Source organism: Xiphophorus couchianus, chromosome 22 (genome assembly GCF_001444195.1).
Source record: "Xiphophorus couchianus chromosome 22, X_couchianus-1.0, whole genome shotgun sequence".
Lineage (NCBI taxonomy): Eukaryota > Metazoa > Chordata > Actinopteri > Cyprinodontiformes > Poeciliidae > Xiphophorus > Xiphophorus couchianus.
Window position 1 is genome coordinate 2,742,505 of NC_040249.1, and position 19,628 is coordinate 2,762,132.

The 19,628-nt window shown below is 40.6% G+C and overlaps 1 protein-coding gene across 1 annotated transcript in view; it reads left to right on the forward strand.

Annotated features, from left to right (window-relative positions):
- peli1b (pellino E3 ubiquitin protein ligase 1b) overlaps positions 1-19,628 on the forward strand; it is a 44,588-nt gene that overhangs the window by 20,039 nt on the left and 4,921 nt on the right. The window contains exons 2-6 of the mRNA XM_028007232.1: positions 6,534-6,834; positions 12,386-12,515; positions 15,317-15,418; positions 16,720-16,917; positions 17,070-17,258. Of these exons, the coding sequence (XP_027863033.1) occupies positions 6,752-6,834; positions 12,386-12,515; positions 15,317-15,418; positions 16,720-16,917; positions 17,070-17,258 (702 nt within the window). The 5' untranslated portion in view covers positions 6,534-6,751. The remainder of the gene's footprint in view (positions 1-6,533; positions 6,835-12,385; positions 12,516-15,316; positions 15,419-16,719; positions 16,918-17,069; positions 17,259-19,628) is intronic.

The following is a 19,628-nucleotide window of genomic DNA, read 5'->3' on the forward strand; positions in this document are numbered from 1 at the left end:
GCTCCATCTTGATGTTTTAGTGGACGATCATGTGCTATGCCAGAAATTCTGTAATTATTTTGGGGGAAAAATTTGGATGCAAACAAAATTTTCAAGTTGTTGACGTGAAACGTATTCGCTGGGCTTTGTTTTCTAGTCAAGTATCTTTGACAGGGTTTCGGTAAGTTTATTACAGCCAGCAAAAAGCCGGCGTAAAGTCATTAAATGTTGTTTAAAGGGGCAGCTTTATGTATTTTTAGACATTTTGTAGCACAATCAAATAACTATCTTACCTTTAGTTGTTCTGAAAATGCTCTACATAAAAAAACAAATAAATAAATATGACTTCACATCATATCAGACACCTTGACATAAAACTCTAGTGTTACATCTTCGGTGAGTCCAGTGTTAATAGTTAGAGACGGCTCGCTGCAGGAAGGCTAAATGAAACATTTTGAAAGTTGTCACCCATCGCTCTTAGAGAAACCAGAATCAGCCAAAGTGGCGTGAAGCCGGTGAGCCGTTCCCTCTCTGAACCCATTTTGTCCCGTTTCAAGATATAAATCAACGTGAAAGAAAGAGAAACGAGAAAAAACTGGACATACTGTTTGAGTGCGGCGTTTGTTTTTATGCACTAAAACAGGCCGTAGTCAGTCGTGTTTGCAGGTTGGCTTGGCGATGCGGTAAACAGAGGCGCAGCTGCTGCTTCCTCGCCAGCATGAATCAAGGTGTTTCCTCATGTCGTTTGCATTAGGTGCCGTGCCTTGGGTTTGTCAAGTGTCGAGCTCTCTCTCTCTCTTCCTCTCTCTCTCTCTCTGCTGGAGTGGCAGGTGTCACCTGTGCTGGGTTGCGTTGAGATTTATGAGGTCGCTCTGTGTGCTGTCAGCAGCTTGCTGCTACAGTCTGTGACCTCAGCCTGCAAAGTCAGCCTCTCTCTGAGCTCCCCGGCTCGATTGTTGCAGCGCTGTGTGTCTCTGTAGCTTAGCAGCAGTTGGCAAGCGGCCATGCCTGGCTTTAGTGTCATGCAGAGCTGTGCAGACACACTCTTCAGAAACTGCACACACACACATAACACGAGTGAATAGCGGACAATAGCTGTAAAAAGTAAAAGTTGTGTTTTTTCCCCAAAATGCAATCTCTTTAGATTCCTCTAACCCTGTTTGTAGGTTGTTAAAAAGATGACGTATTTTTAAAATCGTAATGGCATTTTTATTACAGTTGTTTTAGTAATTGATTAATCGATTATTCTGACAATGAATCAATTATTGGCTTAAAAAAATTGGCACATTCTACAAATTTTTCATTTAACCACTCAGTCCAAAATACAAAGGGAAATGCAAATAAACAAGTAATTCAATTCCTTTTTGTAAGTAGGAAAATAAACATTTTATTGCCTAAAATGCGGTACTGTAGCATTCCTTTAGTAAACCAGATGAAGCTAGAACTGATACACTTACGACGTTTTGGCTAAAACACATTTACAGAGAAATATGATTTTATCATAAACAATGTATATATTGTTTGCATAGTTTTATAATACTGCTCTGAATTTGTTGTTTTTTCCCCAGATGGCCTTTATTGAGTCCAGTTACTAAATTAGTGGACGATTATTATAAAAAAGAAAGCGATTATTCACAATTAATTTGATTAATCGTTTCAGCAATAATTTTTTACTGTAATTTCTTTACAAAAACACGCTCAGTAAACTCTTATCTTCATTTTTAGTCCAAATGTTTGTTAGCTTTAGGAATCCCTTTTCGCTTGGACATCAATCCATGCCGGCTAATTTCTTTCTTAAGGTTCTAAGTAGTTATTTTCAGTCTTCTGGAATCTAAAAATAAAGACTGCCCAGAAATTCATTTTGCATTTGATAGTAATCTAAAGATTTCCTCCTTTTGATTTATTTGGTCATTGTGTGTTTAAGAGTTGGACAGAGGTGAACAACAATAGATTTGGGGTATTTTACAGGGTACAAATGCACCAGATTTAGCTAACAGGCTGTTTTTCATCCGCAGTCCTGCAGCGGGAGAAACGGAGCACATCTTATCCTGAAACGTTCCAGAGATGTTCAGGACGCAGTTATTTTTTCCCCCCACATCTTCTAAAGAAATCGGCAGCGCACCAAATGTTCTGCTCAAGGCATTGTTCTCCTGACCTTTCCAGTGCTTTCCACTCTCTTATTACTATTGTGCACACGTTCATTGACATTAAGCTCATCAATGTAGCCTGCTGTTGCGGGGGCCACCAATGAGATTCTCTGCATTTCCCCTCCCAAAAAACAGTGTGCAGAAATGGCTGCAAAATGTAAAACGGTAGAGATATGTTTTTTTTTTTTTTTTTTACCCTTTCCTCAAAATTGACAACCCAAAGAAAAAAACCCGAAGTCCTTAGCAAAAACGTAGACTAAACTCTTGCTACAGGACCCTCAGCAGCCGGGTCTATTAATCTTTTGCCCTACCCTGTCTGGATCCATACTCAAGCGATCAATTCCTGGCAAGTCCAGCTAGTAGCTCTATTCAGACCCCTACATACTTATGCACGCACGAGGCATAGTTCGCTATGTTTGTGTGGACCCTCTGATAACTTTGTTGGAGTTTTGTGGGATTAACCCGTTTTTCGCCAGGGAAGCAGTTCAGGTGTCTCCACCCTCCCCCAACCATCTGCTGAAATCAAGCTTGTTAAGACGCTGCTGCTGCTGCTGCTGCGGACGAGCTGGTTACAATTTAAACGCGTGAAATAACGGCGTTATCTCGGTGTTGCTACTAATTGTTTCACCTCCGCCCTTGCTCTGAGAGGAGAACGGCTCGTCGCTCCTTTGTCAAATGTGGGTTTTAAAAATAGATCAGAAGTGAAACAAGCGTTAAAACTCTTGTGTTACCGCTTCACAGGAGCTGCGGTGAGACTGGGAGACAGTTTGTAAAGGAGTGTAGCTTCATGTCTGCACTGATTTCAAAATAATGTTCAAATGTCATCAAATTGTCATCGATGACACACACAGAGAGCGAGAGAGAGAAATGGCTTCCTTGCATCAATTCAAGTCGATTCATTGTATGTAAACAGCTCAATTCATAATTTGCAAAACAAATACAATTTATGTGCAGAAACATCAGTTCAATTCAGTTATTTATTAAACTGATTTAAATTCAACTACATACATTAGAATTTTAGCGTTAGTTATAATGCAGTGCAGTCAAAATCAGGTTATTACTGAAAAACACGTTTTCGTTTAAGGGAAATCATTAATCTTTCTTACTTAGTAAGCATGCGGCAACAGTGAAAAGGAACAACTTCCTTTTTAACAGGAAGAGAAACTTTTGATCGATATGTCCAGCTACAAAACAGGTGGAGTTGGAATCAGAGGACAAATAAAGTATGAATTCATTAATGGTATGGATTCGTACATCACTCGGTACAGGACCGTCGTTTCTGGCTTGACATAAGGGCAGAAACAATTAATCGCGATGAATCAATTATTGAAACTAATTTAGTAATCGAATCTTGAAAACAAACATTGAATAGAAATGAAACCTCTATTCAACATACGAAAGCAACAATAATTTTCATATCTTTCTTACATTAAAGCCACTGCAGAACTAGAGAAGCATGGAAACCATATTTTTAAAAAAAAGTGTTTTTAGCTTTACGCAGTTTTATTAAAATCATCAAATCAAGAAATAACATTTGCGTAAGGATTTCCGTTTCATTTCCACATCTTGTCATCTTCAGGTAGTGAAGTGATATGTATCGCTGAAATCATATGTGGACTGTCTTCTTTCTTCTTTCTGTCATAATAATGTTTTGTTGAGATCTTTATCCACAGAACCTTCACCAAGACATCAGTAGGACTTTTACTAGCAAGGAAACACGATGTGAAATGTTTGTATTTACACATAAAAAGTCCTCTTAAGAATCTTGAAATGGAAAATGTAGCATTAATTTAGTGTCTCGGCGCTCTGGATCCTGTGATCGCACCTTTTCTGAGTAAAAATGTGTAATACGTGCCCTCCTTCAGACAGTTTGCTATCAGCGACATTTTAGCAGCACAAGATCAAGTGAAACTTTTCTCCTGACATTGGTCAACCAAACAACAGAGCAGTCGCTAATGTCAACACGAAGTCGCTTCCTGTGTGAGTGTGGGAACGTTGCAGGTTCACAGCACAAAGTGCTGACGCTCTGAAAGTGAACCGCTGAACACTTTCTAAATGTCCCCTTTAAACCAGTGCTTTGGTTTTTTTTTTGTGGGGTTTTGTGGTGTATATATTAGCAACCAATGTGTTACACGCACACTTTCTCTCATTTTTCTTATTCTAAACCAGCAAAAAATATTGAAGGCAAGTCAATTGATGCTATTTCGTGGCTTTTTCTACTCAGTTTGGGTTTTTCAGACTCGTTGGACAGTTCAGCAAAGATTTTAATGTGCATGTTTGATTTTTTTATGCCTCTTGTGGGATTAGTGAATAATAATAATTCAAACCAAACAATTTATAGAGCTACTGTAAATGATGAAGCAAGTGCGAAAACAAATTTGCGAGCTGAAAAACATCAATGTCGGCACAAATTTGGAGCTACGGCAACAAAAGAATTGGCTAAAGTCACAAATTTTGGTTCGTAGCATGAAAATACCACAGTTTGTAAAATGAATGTTGCTGTGGTTCTTGAGAATTTGGCAAAAGCTGTTTTCATTTAGAAAAATAAATGTCTTAAATACAAACAAATCTAAACTAATATGAACATAGCAGATCTACCTTGACATTAAAAAAAGACAGTGATGCAACCGCTGGGATTTATTTTTTCCATGAAATGTAACAAGTATCCCTAATTATTCTGGATTGAATAACCTTGATACCTTCAATAATATTTATTTCATACAATTCCATGTGCACTCATTTTAAGAGTATTACATAATGTAATAACAATCACCAGCATTAAATATAGAGTATGAAAATGTTGGACACAAAAATTATTTTTTGCAATTTTAAATAAAAACTGATTTAATAAATCATCTGCATTGGAAGAATATGTTGCTCGATACATATTGATTGACCTACATTTACTGTTTACAACTTTTATTTATCATTAACTATTTAGCGGTATTTGAATGTGTGTATTGGCTAGAAAAGTCTATTTTTCTGTATTCTATAGAGGTCAAAAGAATGATTTCAAAATAGTTATTTGAATTTGATTGAACTGGAATAATGTTCTCAAACTGTGCTCGTCAATAAACTTGTTTGCAGAAAACTGTTTTTCTATCTTCAGACAGTGATGTTTAACAATGGCATGTGTCTGGGCAGGACAGCTGGTGCTAATAAAACCTTAGTGCATGTTGGGCAAACCTAATGGTTCCCACTGAAAAGCACAATTTATTGTGGTTTGTAGTGCATGTAAAGCACTCAAATAATTAGTCCTTCCAGAACGATCTGGACTTCAAATGTTGGATGCATTTACATTCTTGAATGCCTCCCACGCTCCATCACTCTTCCTGCTCCTGCCCATCCTCACTCATAAAAAAAAAAAACACTTTACGTCCCACACCGTGTGCATTTGTGGTGGTGGAAACTCCCAGCAGATGGGCACTCTGGGAATCGTAGGAGAAATGCACCGCTTCGCCTGGCGCAGGCTGCCTGGAAGTGAAGTCATGATGTAAAATAAATTGTACGATAAATCCGTCTCTCGGTTTTGCCCGTCTAGTGAGTGGTGGGGAGAAAAAAGGAGCTGTTACAAAAAGGTCACGAGTTAAACTCAAACCCATGTTGATCTGCTTCAGAAAGCCGCCGTAGGAAGTCCACTGCCTTCTGTTTCTCATGCCCTCGTTTCTCCTTTCTGTGATTTCCTGCGTACAGAAAGTCATACACAGATGCTTACTTCAGAGGATAACTCAAAAACAGCATCGATAACTGACTGTAGTTCTTAAATAAAAAAACCCCAAAACATTTGAGTTGTTTTTCTCAGAGGGTCAAAAAGGTTTTGTAGGTACGATTTTCTTCAGTGAAATGTGTAAAATGTTTTCTGCATCTGAGGGCTGCAACATATATCAGCATATTGTCAAAAACTGCAATAAATCTTAGTTAATTGTTTAGGTGTGGCTTTGTTTTGGCCCAAATATCTAATTCTGCCCCGGGCCTCATTCAACCTTGGACTGGCCCTGCAAGTTTTATTAAATCTGCAAAACCTTGTATTTTATGTTGGGGTTTTAACATTGTAATGGAGTAGTAGCAGCCAGTTAAATGTGCTTGATGAATTTAATTAGTGATAAATATAAAACGATGTATTTGTACATAAAATATTTTTGCCAAAATTTGCAGACAAATGGTGCAACACACAAAGCAACTATATGATGAACATGTGTAGAGCCAATAAATCCACTTTCTGTAGAGTAAAAATCTGAAATCTGATTTTTTTTTTTTTTTAAAGGCTGTTGAAATTGCTAATGCTACTCTACATTGTAAAAAATTTGTAATATTTAGAATCCAGACATGTGTGTTTCTTCCTCTGGTGTCAGTGTAAATAAAACGAGCAGAGCTTTATGCGTGCGTTTCCTCTGTCTCTTCCTGCAGGGCAGGACAGGCGGCGCTGCGACACGCGAACACATGGAGCATGAGAGGCTGGAGCTGAGGATCAGCTGACCCCTCTCCCCTTCTCCATCTCCTTCTCACCCCTCCTCTTGCTCCGCTCGATCGACGTCGCCTTCTTTTCCTCCTCACCCCGTCCCGCCTCACCCTGTTGGATCCCGTCCGACCTCCCCCCCCCTGCAAGCCTCAGTCAGCAGGGCCCGATGTATTCCCCGGAGCAGGAAAACATCTCCACCACCTCGTCCACCAAAGTGCCAGTGAAGTACGGGGAGCTCATTGTGCTCGGGTAGGCGAAAGCTAATAACGTCAACTAATAATGCTCAGAAAGTTTCAGACGCTGATTCTATTACAGTCATTTCAATCATGAGGTGTGAAAATGTAAACAACCCAACTTGATGTTAGAGAAAATGTGTATTTCTGTTTGTTTTAATTCTGTACATATGGGAAATATTTCAATCCTACAACACATAAATATTTGTATATATGTTTCCATGCTGTTTCTGTTTTTTTTTTTTGGGGGGGGGTAAGCATGATTTTTCTAAAGCTGCAAGCCCTTTTTTGTGCTTTATTTCTGTTACTGAGGCACAGGAAGAAAGAAGGAGGCCAGATTTGGGATGTACGCTGCAAAAATCCAAAATCTTTCCAAGTATTTTTGGTCTAATTTCTAGTCCCCGTACACTTGACATAAGACAAAACTAACTTACAAGTAACGTTTCAGCAAGATATAGGATCTAGTTTTAAAAAAAATTTGCCAGTGGGAAAACTGTCTTCTCCTATTGGCAGATTATTTTTCTTATTTAGTGCCTTTTAATCAACATTAAGGAATTATTGATTTAATACAAGCTCCAGCACCTTGCTGTAAAGTTACTTGTAAGTTAGTTTTACCTTTGAGGCTGCTCCAAAAGCTCCACTATAAGCTCGTGCAGGGCAATACCCAGAATGCCCTGCACGACCACAGAAACAACAAAACAAGCGTGCGAGTTTTGTGCTAGCAATCCCTCGTGGTTTTTGTGTCGTTTCCTTCAGCGTTTCTTCGTACAGCGCCCCCACAGGCGAGGAGGGGGAACAGGTTTGGAGTGTTTGACTTAGTGCAGTGTGAACGTGAACTGCAGCAGCTGAAAATGTTACAAATTTTGCAATCCTATTACTCCAAGTCTCCCAGACCAGTAGGAGTGGAAATGATGATATTAAAGGTAACGAGAAATGAATCTAGCAACCAGATTTAGAATAAAAACCTAACCAGTATCTATAAGAAGCATGTTTTTTATTGGTTTTGGTTTGTTAGTACAGAGTTACCCTATTTGCCTGTAGCAATGGTGGAAAATGAAAGCAGCAAACAAACGACTAGAAGTGGAAATGTTAGCTATATTTACGTTTCTTCACTCTGGTAATCTGCCTGAATTACCCCGATAGAGACTCAGTATCAACAATTAGACATGCCTTTGCATTGTTCCTTTGTTTACACTGTAGCACAAGGACGGCTCAGACTCAATGACAGAACAATGGAGAGGGGCGAACATAACTTCAGTACGATTTAGGTGTGTTCAGTGTTGGGAACCTCTGGATATGTTCATATTTTCCACCAAGTTAGCAGAATTAGATTCTTTAGCATTGGATGGTTATCAAGGAATCAAACTGGATTCCACTGTTTCCACAGTGGAGCACATACACACACGCAGACACACCCACGCAGACGCGCACACACTGGAGGTATTTCTGTCCTGCTCCAGAACAGAACAGTTATTTTTTCAGAAGGAAACGAAACCCATCGCTAGATGAGATAACATTTGGCTGACCGCAGCGTCTGATCAGAACATTTCATTTCGTCACATGTTTGTTTTTCTTAATCAAACTGAGGGGGGGAAAAAAAACACACAAAAAAAATAACAAAAGCACTCCACTCCACCCTGCTTCTTCAGCTTACCCAAACCGAGCGGGACGGACTTCCACAATCTGTAATGCCCACAAAGATATTCCAACCATCCTCCCTGTACGCCTCGGATCGGCGCCGGGAGGTCCTCCCCCCATACCGTCTCACACAGCCGAGTCACGGTGTGTTGTTGTGCCGGAGCAGCATTGTCAGGGAGAGCTGACCGTGGAAATTTTCCCCAGTGGAAAAAACACATTAAGCAGCGCACATACTGTAGTTCCATGCCTTTACAAGGGAGAACCCCAGTTTTCCGTTTGCTGTGCTTTTTCCACCCATAGTTTTTTATTCTAGGTCAGGCCAACCGGATTTTTTTTTTTTTTTTTGAAAAAAGGTTGAGATGGGCACTTTTTTTATGTGCCCTGCAACAGGAGACGTCACCCTCCTCAGCTGAAAGTAAAGCTGCTCTTTAAAACTTTAAACGGTTCAATCATAGGAGTCGAACCCTTAACCCTGACCTTTATTTGCTGACCTACTGCAGGGAAATGGCTCCATTACTGTGCTAAACGAGGCCGGTTGCTCCATTAACCCATCCCATCTGCAACATAAACCCTCTCTGGGTAATGGAAACTGACATGGAGGGCAGAATTGTAAAAGGTGCACAGATATTTGTTGCTGTAAACATTTCAAATTAGCACTGGACTTCCCATGAGAAGTCTGCCGTGAAGCTAAGGTGACCTGTTACTATACAACTTAGCAACTGAATAACATACATGAATGCTAATAAATCCTTATAAAAGGACTGGATAATAATTTGCAACAGGCTTGCTTTAGGTTTATTATTTTTGCTGTATTACGTGTTGAATGGCAGAAAAATATGAAACTGATGGTGGTGGAAACAAATTGTTGCATTAGTCACATTTCCAGCATTTTATTTTTTGCCCACAAAACAGCACTTGCCTCCAGTCATCAACAATCATAGCTAGTTTAGTGAAATCAAAAGACAAACTGGTGCATAAATGTTTACTCTTTAACTATTTATCTATATATCTATAAACTATTTACTCACGTTGTTTGGAAGTCAAAAGATGGCCTACTTTTTCAATCACCTCATCAACAGGTAGGAAGAAACCTGCTGCTCTGGTATCTGCCCTCGCTCTGGACCCGAGAGACATGTGATTTCATTCAGTTGTGTAATATATTTGCATGTCGGTACGCTTTAACTCGAATCAAACTTAAATTGAGTCCGATTTTTATGTAATCTGTTCGGTATGAGTGTTTTATGAGTCTTTTTCACCCACGGTGATGAGCTGACAGGCCAGTTCATTCAAATGTCTTTTTAATCGTCTGAGTCAGATGGATCCTGCTTTGCATTCTGCTTTGCAGCCAAAATATATTTTAAGTTCTTGTGTCTTAAAGTATACTGTACATGTGGACAGTTGGAGCTTTTAATGAAATTTTAACTTCTTTAAGTAATATTTTAGACAGAAACATGAACACAGAGCTTCAGAGTAACATCGTTGCCTTTTTCAGTGTGTGTCTTTTGGGAATTGTCTCTGCAGAAGTTGTTTATGTTGATTAGCCGACTTTATGTCCTTCGTGTTTGAAGGAAAAAGACTTTCATAAGTTGGTTACTCTTGGGTTACAGGGAAAGAACGTCCTAGCTCCAGCTCTTTCTGAGCACAAACAGCCTGCAGGTTCGTATTCACAGGCTTGCACTAATTTCTTGTTAACCTTTGATCCCTCCACTTTTGGGAAAAGCTTGGATACATGTACACACACAGCTCTGCTTCCCACAGGAGACTGCCTTTGAACCGCCTGCGGCCCTCCGAGCTCTGCAAGTAGTCTGCCGTGGCCTCTCTATGGATACGGGCTAAACTTCCCCATGGTTACGCTTGTGCCATGACAACTCTTCCCAAACGTTGCTCTCTCTCACCATGGTTACACACAAATCCTCACGGTGTTGTTTGAGTTTTAGTGCCTGGGCTCTCGCAGAGGAAACGTTTAGCCCCGTAGGCTGGGCGTCCTCACAACATGCCGGAGCTACCTTTACTGGACCCGACGCCAAGCGTGTGTGGGTGGAGTTGAGTCGACGGTCTGATTGATCAAAGACCCATAGGACAAGTACTCTTGCATGAGAGCATTTTAACACATCCAAGTAGTACACTCAATGTCTGCTTAATACTTTTTGATGTAATTTTTTTTCCCCAAACTACATCTCATAGAAAGTTTTTGAGAAGTCCACAGTTATTAGTTTTCTATTATTTAAATTTGTTTTGGCTTACATTTGCGATTCATAATCTTTTTAGCTTCTGCCCCACAAAAAGAATCCAAGCACTACAGATGAGTCTAAATGATCAAGTAGGGTTGGACAAGAAAGCAATAACAATTCATATCGCGATAGACAAGTGATTAGTAACAATACGTCTGAGAGAATATTCATTAATTTCACTGAACTCCAATCCAGAACTGCACAGCATTCTGGGGGATGTAGGCGGACTTTGGCCGCCCAGCCTCTACCGGCAACCTGTTGATTAACTTGTGGTTACCTAGCAACAACCTGCTGAATAGCTTGCGCAGCAGCAGTTTCATGTTTCTCCACCGTGCCTCATGAATTCTTAAAAATAAAAAACGACGGAGCAAAAACTGTGGATAAAACCATAAAGGCCACGTCACCAGTTTGGCAGCATTTAATACATTTAAAACAAAAAAAACTAATAAATAATTATTCTCGACCGATATTAAACGCTTACATCGTGATACGTTTTTCTGTCATATCTTCCAGCACTATGATGAAGTATAATAACACAAAGAACCTCAACCGCTGTTATAATAATATTTCTTATTAACTTTTGTATTAATTTCTGGTTGATTGATTTAAGACCCACTTTGGGTCCCCACATCTTGGGTTCCAGCAGTACTACCGTACATACAGAAAATCTATTTTCAGTTGCAAGTAAGCAAGATGGAAAAACAGTGTCTTGCCTGAAGCAGGTAGTGCTATGAGTGTAAAAAATTTGATGAGTTATAAATTGTTAAAGGTGCAACTGTTTAAAATGTGTTTTACTGTAGCAGTCGGTAGGTCTTCTTGCACTGTCCTCTTACAGCCAGAAAATAATTCAACAAGCCGAATCGCAGGTGTTAAGATAAGACGCAAAGGACGAACTAAATCAAATAAACCATAGGTGCAAAGAGTGACATATGAAATCAGGAAGTAAATAAAAACTGATCATAATCTGCAGAACTAGAACTAAAGAAAACAAATGAACAAACATGGAAGAAAATTACTCAACAATGAGTTCAAAAATAACTTGTTTGAAGTGAAAAGTCCTGGTGCGTTTGTGTACTCTGAGCCTTCTCTCTGCAGTTCATCTGAATTGAGGGTCAAAATGAGGACAGAAACTCTTATTCTTCTGGATGTGTTAAACTACATGCAGCGTCTTCTGTAAAGCTTTGCTGCTCACGGGAACGGGAAGTTATATGCTGGTCAGAGCTGAAATTAAACACTTTTTTTTTTTTTTTTGCAATAAAACATTCGGAAATTCAGAAACAGCCTGGAGTAGACGGTGACGAGGAATGGTTTCCGAAAGTTTTCATCCTGAAGTTAATAAGTGATAAACTCTCCCTGACTGCAGAGTCGGGGTGTAGCTGAGGGCCAGAGACTCGGCTCTGTTTATTCTGCTTTCCTCAGACAAATACCAGCCCAAATTACTCTCTCTGTTTATTTTCTCAGCCTTCCCGGTCTTGCATTTGGAGGACTTTGTTGTGTGTAATGACATTCTGCACTGTTGTTAAAATGCATGCATGGAAACTATAGGCACCGGTTTGTGGATGGGTCTGTGAGTGCGGCGAAATGCCTCAAGCGTTTTCCACTGTGACTGTTATTCCAGCGCATTATCCAGCTGCCTAGACAATAAACGCCCTGTTGTTTTGTGTGTTTACATTTGCGTTTATGCGTGTGTGCGTGTAGGTACAATGGTTCTCTGCCCAACGGGGACCGAGGTCGACGTAAAAGCCGCTTCGCACTTTACAAGAGGCCGAAAGCAAACGGGGTGAAGCCCAGCACAGTTCACGTCGCCTGCTCTCCACAGGCAGCCAAGGTGAAAACTCACACACACACACACACACACACACACTTGAACAACTGATGTAATCTATGTACTCCTCTTCAGCTGCTTCAGGCCTTTCTACCTTCGACTAAAAATAAGTATTGTGATACAGTTAAAGTCAAAGTTATGTTTTCCCCTGACAGACTGAGATATTTCCCAAGATTTCTGTTATAATTTCAGAGCAGCTTTCTTCGTGTTTTCTCATGTTGAGCAGCTTCATGTTTTATTTTGAGGATGTATCTCCCGTCCTGAACAACCGATGGAAGGCCTCCTTGCCATCACCCTAATCTTTAGCTTTCTCCACAGATTCTGTGTGAGTCTGAATGGGCCAATCCAGAATGTTAATATTACTCCCAGTCAGAAGGAACTTGTTGGTAAAATTAAAGCATCAATTAAAACCTAAAACTTTCTGGTGCCTGAATAATGTATCAGATTTTTGTGGCTGGTTCCTGATGTCTGGGGTTTGTCAGGTTTTGATCTGCCAATAACAATTTAAAGAATCGTCTCATTAAGCAATGTAACATATGAAATAGTAGCCACTACAAAATACGGCTTTACTGTTTTAGAAAGTAGGCAAAATGACATTTTAAATTGTCTTTGCTGTCTTATATTAGCGGTTAGTGAGGCTAGCATTACCAAAACAGCTGTCTCTCTTGCTAACATATAGCTCTTATCTATGGTGCGTTCAGTGGTCAAAAGATAATTTTGTAAATTTCTAACTAATTGGTCACCAGTCAGGGTCAATCAAGCGGGATTTTTGGTGCATCTCTAATGATTTTTATACAGGGTTAGTATTGTTGGGGATCTTTTTCTGTTTTACTGATGTTTTCATTGTTATCTTACATCTTTCATGTTTTTTCTGCCAATGGCCCCGACTCTTTTTTGGCTCATTTTCTAAAGAAAAGAGATTTAAAAGTTGATTGGAATCTCTTTGGAAGCTTTTCTTTGGTCTTCAGCTGCTTCTTTGCTCTCTCTCTGTCCATACACTGACCATGTCCGTCCAATTATGTAACTATCAGCCCAACCAACAGGTCCTTCCATCGTTGAAGCAAACTGAAGAGATCTCTTGACCTGCCTCTTCCCAGCTCTCCTGCAGGGAGAAGCTTTAGGGTGTACCTAAGATAGCCATTAGATATTTACCCATTTGCCCCAAAGCCTCTTGAGCGCTTTTCAACACTGGCTGAGCATCTAAGTCACTGTTTCCTGTCCAGGACACAAACGGAGTGAGCTCACTTCTAAATCTGACAGTCCCCTCCTCGAAGCGCCACCTTACCGTGGTGGAGGGGTTTGAGTGCCTCAAGGACCCCAGAAGCTATGTTGTCCGGGGCAGTTTTTGCCCCTGGTAGGGTCTCCCATGGCAAACTGGTTCTGGGTGAGAGGTCAGACTAAGTGCGATTCAGTGGATTTTTTTAAGAAATACATGATTGAGGGATTCGGTTAACTATATCTGAGCAAGACCCAGGAGAAAGGCTTCTGGCTAGCACCTGGTAAGGAACCGCCCAGCCTCCCACGGCACAAAAAAAAGAGTAGAATATTAACTGAGCTACATTTGTCGATAAAACCATTGGTAATTTGATTCCAAGTTTAGTTCTAAGATGTCTAAATATGATCTTTTAGCCATAAAAAGCTTCTAAAACTCAACAGATAAACAAGTGCTCTATTGACAGGAGACCAGCGTCTAAGAAAATAACCTGCTTTAACTGGCTGTTTGTTTCAAGAAGTTGACAAAGATGCAATTTGTTGCCAGTTCTATAATCTATATAAGAAATGCTACAGATAACTGCTTGACAGAAGAAACTAGGATTTTAGCTCCATCAATGTTAATCCCAAATAAATAAATGCTGAAATCCCCCCCCCCCCCCCCCCCCCCCCCCCCCCAGTTTAATCTGCTGCAGATACAGTAGATTTATAGCCTTGACATTTCTCGTTTTGTTTGCCATCTGTCCAATTTCTTTGTTCTTCAGCACCGACTTTCATCGCCAGGTGCTGCGTTCGAAATGTGTGGGCAGGGAAGTTCAAAGAAAAACTTTGGAAGACCTTCAGAAAGCCTGAAGACCATTTTAAGAGGAAGAAAGAGTGGCTCGCTGGAGAGAGAGGACAGCTTAAAACTGTTTTCTGTTTTAAGCTGTCAAAAACACACAAAGTTCTCCGGAGCCGGACTCTCCACCACATGTTTGCTTTGCGATCTTAAAAGACAGGAACACAGAGAAGCTCACTGTGACGGCAAATACAGGCCGGTAGAAGAAGGGCGTTTTAATGCGGCGTTAAACTGGAACACGGTGAAGCTTTTATAAGGGAAATAAGTGAGCAGTTCAGTGGAAGGTAACGAAGCGTTTTCCTGCAAAATCCTGGGAAGCACATGTTTCTATCATCGGAAATCCTCCGAATCGGTTAAATGGTCAGAGAAAGGTAATAAATGAGGGACGTCTTTCAGGGTTTTTTTAATTTTATTTTATTTTTTTCATGGTTTAACATCTGCAAGCAGTGTGCTGACTGTGGACACACTTCTACGCTCTCACTTCAGCAAAACTACAGGCTTGTTGTGTGCAGTACCTCAAAGAATCTGGAAGAGTCATTGACCTCTTTAGTCGTGTGGGTGGTCTAGGGTTTGCTCCAGTTCATGACGGCACTTCTGACATCTGTTGTTCTCTGGAAACTGAGCTCTTTTTCTATCAAACCATGTTCGAGTCTTCTAATGAGTTATTGTGATAGCATCTGCAGTTAGTTTTGTCTTCTTCTCTCCATTCTCTGCCTCTGTTGTCATCCACCATCCCTTCCTTGTGTCCCATCAGGCCATAAGCAACAAAGACCAGCACAGCATCTCTTACACTCTGTCCCGAGCCCAGACGGTGGTGGTGGAGTACACTCATGACAGCAATACTGATATGTTCCAGGTAAAACAGCCCAGATTTTATCACTGATCCTGGAGTTTTACAGCCAATTTACAACCTTTATTTCTTTTTTTGTTTGTTTTTTTTCCCCCACCTCTATGCTTCATTTACTCGCAGCAGTTAATTGGGACATATATAACAAAGCTGGTTTGTGCAGAGGTTTTCAAACACGATGTTAAAGATCGAGATGAGATAACGTTTACGTCCTAAAGAGCTGTGGAGTCTAAAAGCAAAGTTCAGTCAGACTTGTCCAGCTAGAGGTAGGAAATGGTGGCCATGCTAACTAGCCTTAGTATTCACGACGGTGGAGAGATAGTGCAGCCTACCAGAGAGCAAGGCTACAGCTCCTCCTCCTCATTTTCCAGCTTTATTGGAGCTAAATTTAGATAAGTTGTTCTATTGAAGAAATTCTAACTTTGTTAATGTGTTCAAGACAACACTTGTCTTATTTTCTTGTCAAAAACGTGAAGTTTTTTAATTTGGTCTAAAACTTGAAATTAGACGTGAAATTGCGGTTCCTTAAGTTACCAGAAATAAGTGGTAGATTTTGTGTTTACAGCAGCTATTTAGCAGGAGTGAGGCTAAAAACGGTTCCTTGGATTGTAAAGGCTGCTGACCCCTAGATTAGCCGATCGCCAATTAGGGCATCTGGGCTGAAAATCCTCTACTTTGGCTGCAAGTAGAGCTTTTTGTCCATTTCGGTTGTTAATCATTCTTGACCTTCGAAGTGGCAGAAAACAGGTCAACTGGATAAACTCTGTACCTGTCACGTGTCTTCACAGACTTTTGTCCCTCAAGAATGTGAAAAAATGGAGCAAAATAACAAAATAGGATAACAATGAAATTAGTTTTTCTTTTTTCTGAGCAACGGCAAACACAGCAACCCATTTTTAAAAGGTGAGCATTTTTGATGTGAAACATGCAAAACCTATTCAGACTTGGAGGGGGCGGGGTATAAAATATATTCACAGCATTTTCTAAAATTACCCTACTCTTTGCTTGGGTAGCAATAACACCGTGAGAGTCTGTTGCCGTGTTATTTTGGTACGGTGATGATGCAGGTCGCTGTCAACAAAGTGCCTGTTAGCACAGCACAAAGTCAAGGTTATCCTGCTCTTAGAAAAGCAACAAAATCAAACTAATTATATGCCATTTTCTTTGTACTTTCCTAAAACACCAGCTCATTTTTACCTCTACAAACATTGTGGTTTTCTTACGCCCTTTCTCAGCTTCTCCAAAGCTAGATGAAAAGCTGAACACATTTGCCTCACAGATGTACTCAGTTTCTTTCTACCCGTCGCCAGATCGGCCGATCGACAGAGAGTCCGATAGACTTCGTGGTGACGGACACAGTGGCCGGCAGCCAGAGCAACTCGGACACTCAGTCGGTCCAGAGCACCATCTCCCGCTTCGCGTGCCGCATCATGTGCCAGCGCGCGCCGCCTTACACAGCTCGCATCTACGCCGCGGGCTTCGACTCCTCAAAGAACATATTCCTAGGGGTAAGCGCCGTCTCATCTTCACACGCAAGTCAGAAAAACACAACACGGCTCCATGCATTAAACATTCTTAGATCTTTCTTTAAATAGCTCCTCCCCGGTGTGAAAATGTGGCGTTTCAGGCGAATGATTTTCTACATCAATTTTCACATCAGGAGAAAGCGGCGAAGTGGAAGACGTCCGACGGACAGATGGACGGGTTGACCACCAACGGCGTCCTGGTGATGCATCCTCGCAGCGGCTTTATGCAGGACTCCAAACCAGGAGTGTGGAGGGAGATCTCAGTCTGTGGGAACGTCTTCACCCTGCGAGAGACCCGCTCAGCACAGCAGCGGGGCAAAATGGTGAGATCATTCACAGAAACTTAGTGCGGCCGTGATAGAAAGTACTTTTCTGTCTTTGGTCTCTTCGTGTTTCCGTTGTTAGAAAGTTTTCAGCTTTAAACTGTTGCCTGCAGTGGCGTAAAATATTGCTGGCTCATTTGCAGAAAATTCAGATTAACCCAGAAAAAGCCCTTACACTTTGCTTATCGCACACTTGTGCCTGACCGTGCCCTGTCCAACCTTTACACCATCAGAAGGTTATCTGGATGCCATCTCCCAAGCAACAGTCTGCCAGACAAAACTGTGAGTAACACAATCTTGCAAGGGATCATCCAGCTATCTCTCAGCCAATCACAGCCGCTCACCTTCACAGCCATGACTCACTTATCTGACTACACTCAAGACGCCGGTGGTCTTAATTAGGTTGTTTCATTCCCTCCTCTACAATATCAACTTATTAATGTCTAGCTTGTCTCCCACCAGTTCTCAAATTAACAGCTCCCCCATCTCTAACTACATCCACCGCTCCTTGTTTCAATTGTTCTCAGACTACAGGCACAGTTTTTTGTAAACTGTGCGCTTTTTTTTTTTTTTTTTTGGATTCTGAATGTTATTGATGAAAAAAATATGTATGTATTTTTATTTCATCTTCCATTGTCTGTATCGCAAAAACATTACTGCATCATCTGCGTATCGGAACTTTCATATCCGCGGTGTCGGACAAATGCACAATAAAATGCGTTTCCATTGCAAATGTCTATACTTCGTCTACTGTATATGTATAACAATAGTAAAAAATAACAATGTAGAAAAATAATAATAATTACAATTTCACACTAGCGGTCTTTCCATTAAATAATAAGCGCAATTAAAATCACATTTGAATAAGTTTGTTCACACGATCATGAAATATTCCTCATATTCCTCCTCTGACTACTTCCTGTCCTCCTCTTCTTTGTGGTTTGCGCCAGTGGCCACATCCTGTTGTTGATCGCGTGACTCAGATGGTGTGAATAAAATAAACCAATTTCAACACAGCCGAAAAACCAACTCATCCTAGCATCAAAACTGTTTTTTATCCAAAATACTAGTTGGTTAATAATTGCTGTGTTCCCATGAAGTGTGATATTTTCAAAATGTCAAATTGTGTAACTATATGGTCAGTGGAAACGGCTGGTAAATGATCTGCTTTGGTCTAATTTGATCAAATGTGTGAGAAGGGGGAAAAGCTGAGATTTACATAGATGACACATCTGGGCATTCAGACTGACTGGGGAAGTTTTTCAATCTGCTGTTGTTTCGATGTGGTTCGTAGGAAAGGCGTGACCTTCTGTTCCATGAGTTGGGTCATTTTCAACAGCAGAAACTTAAAAGTCTTTCTGTACAAATGCCTATGTGTATGCAATGAAGACTGGATGCTCTTCCCTGGCCTACATGAGAGCCAGAGCGACCTCAACACAAACACCTGGAAGTGCTTCCTCATCTTATCTCTGTCTCCCTTCATTTTTTCCACCTCCTTTTTCCGTTTTTCCCCTCCTCATGTACTTCGGTTATCCAAACATTTAATTTCCCGCTCCGTCTGATCTCACAAATCCTGACTTGAGTTGTCCCTCAACATTGAGTTCATCTAGACATGTCCAGCAGCATGGATTTCAGCTTCCTTGTGTCATCTTCCCTCCAGCTGTCACTTTTCCTGCTCCTCTGACAGGCCAACATGGGTCTGTAGTCTTAGGGACGGCTTTGTTACACTGCCACCTGCTGCGCTCACAGCGGTACTGCAGAAATAACAAATCTGACACCTTTTTAAAACCAAAGCTCGCTAGCTTTTGATTCTAAGAAACCAGATTTTCTTTTACAGGCTGAAAATGATATAAAATACTGATTATTTCTGATTTCTGTTTAAATCTCACTAAGAATGTATAGTTAAATGACAAATGAGGGAAAAAATATTTTTGAGGATTATCAGGAGAGAATATACAGTAGTAGAAAAGTCTATTTATTTCACTAAATTAACTCTAATTAAGAAAGACATTTATTTGGATTCATTACACATAGAGTAAATCAAGTGTTTAGATTTGGGTTTTCAGCTAGATTATAGCTGAAAAGCCAAAATTCAACTTCTCACAATATTGGAATATTTTGTAAGACCAAAATACAGGAGAGATATTAGATATTAGCTAATCATTATGGCCTACGTAATGATTGGACACACGGGTGAGTAGACATTTATACACAATAGGGCACATCACAAAAACCTGGCTGTTCAGAGTTGTGCACTCCTGATGACAGACGAGATTTTATTTTGACTCAAAATGAAACACCATTAAAGCCGGGTCTGGACTCCTTCGAAGAACCGAGTCTACGTAGGATGGGTCCGGCTACATAGACTCG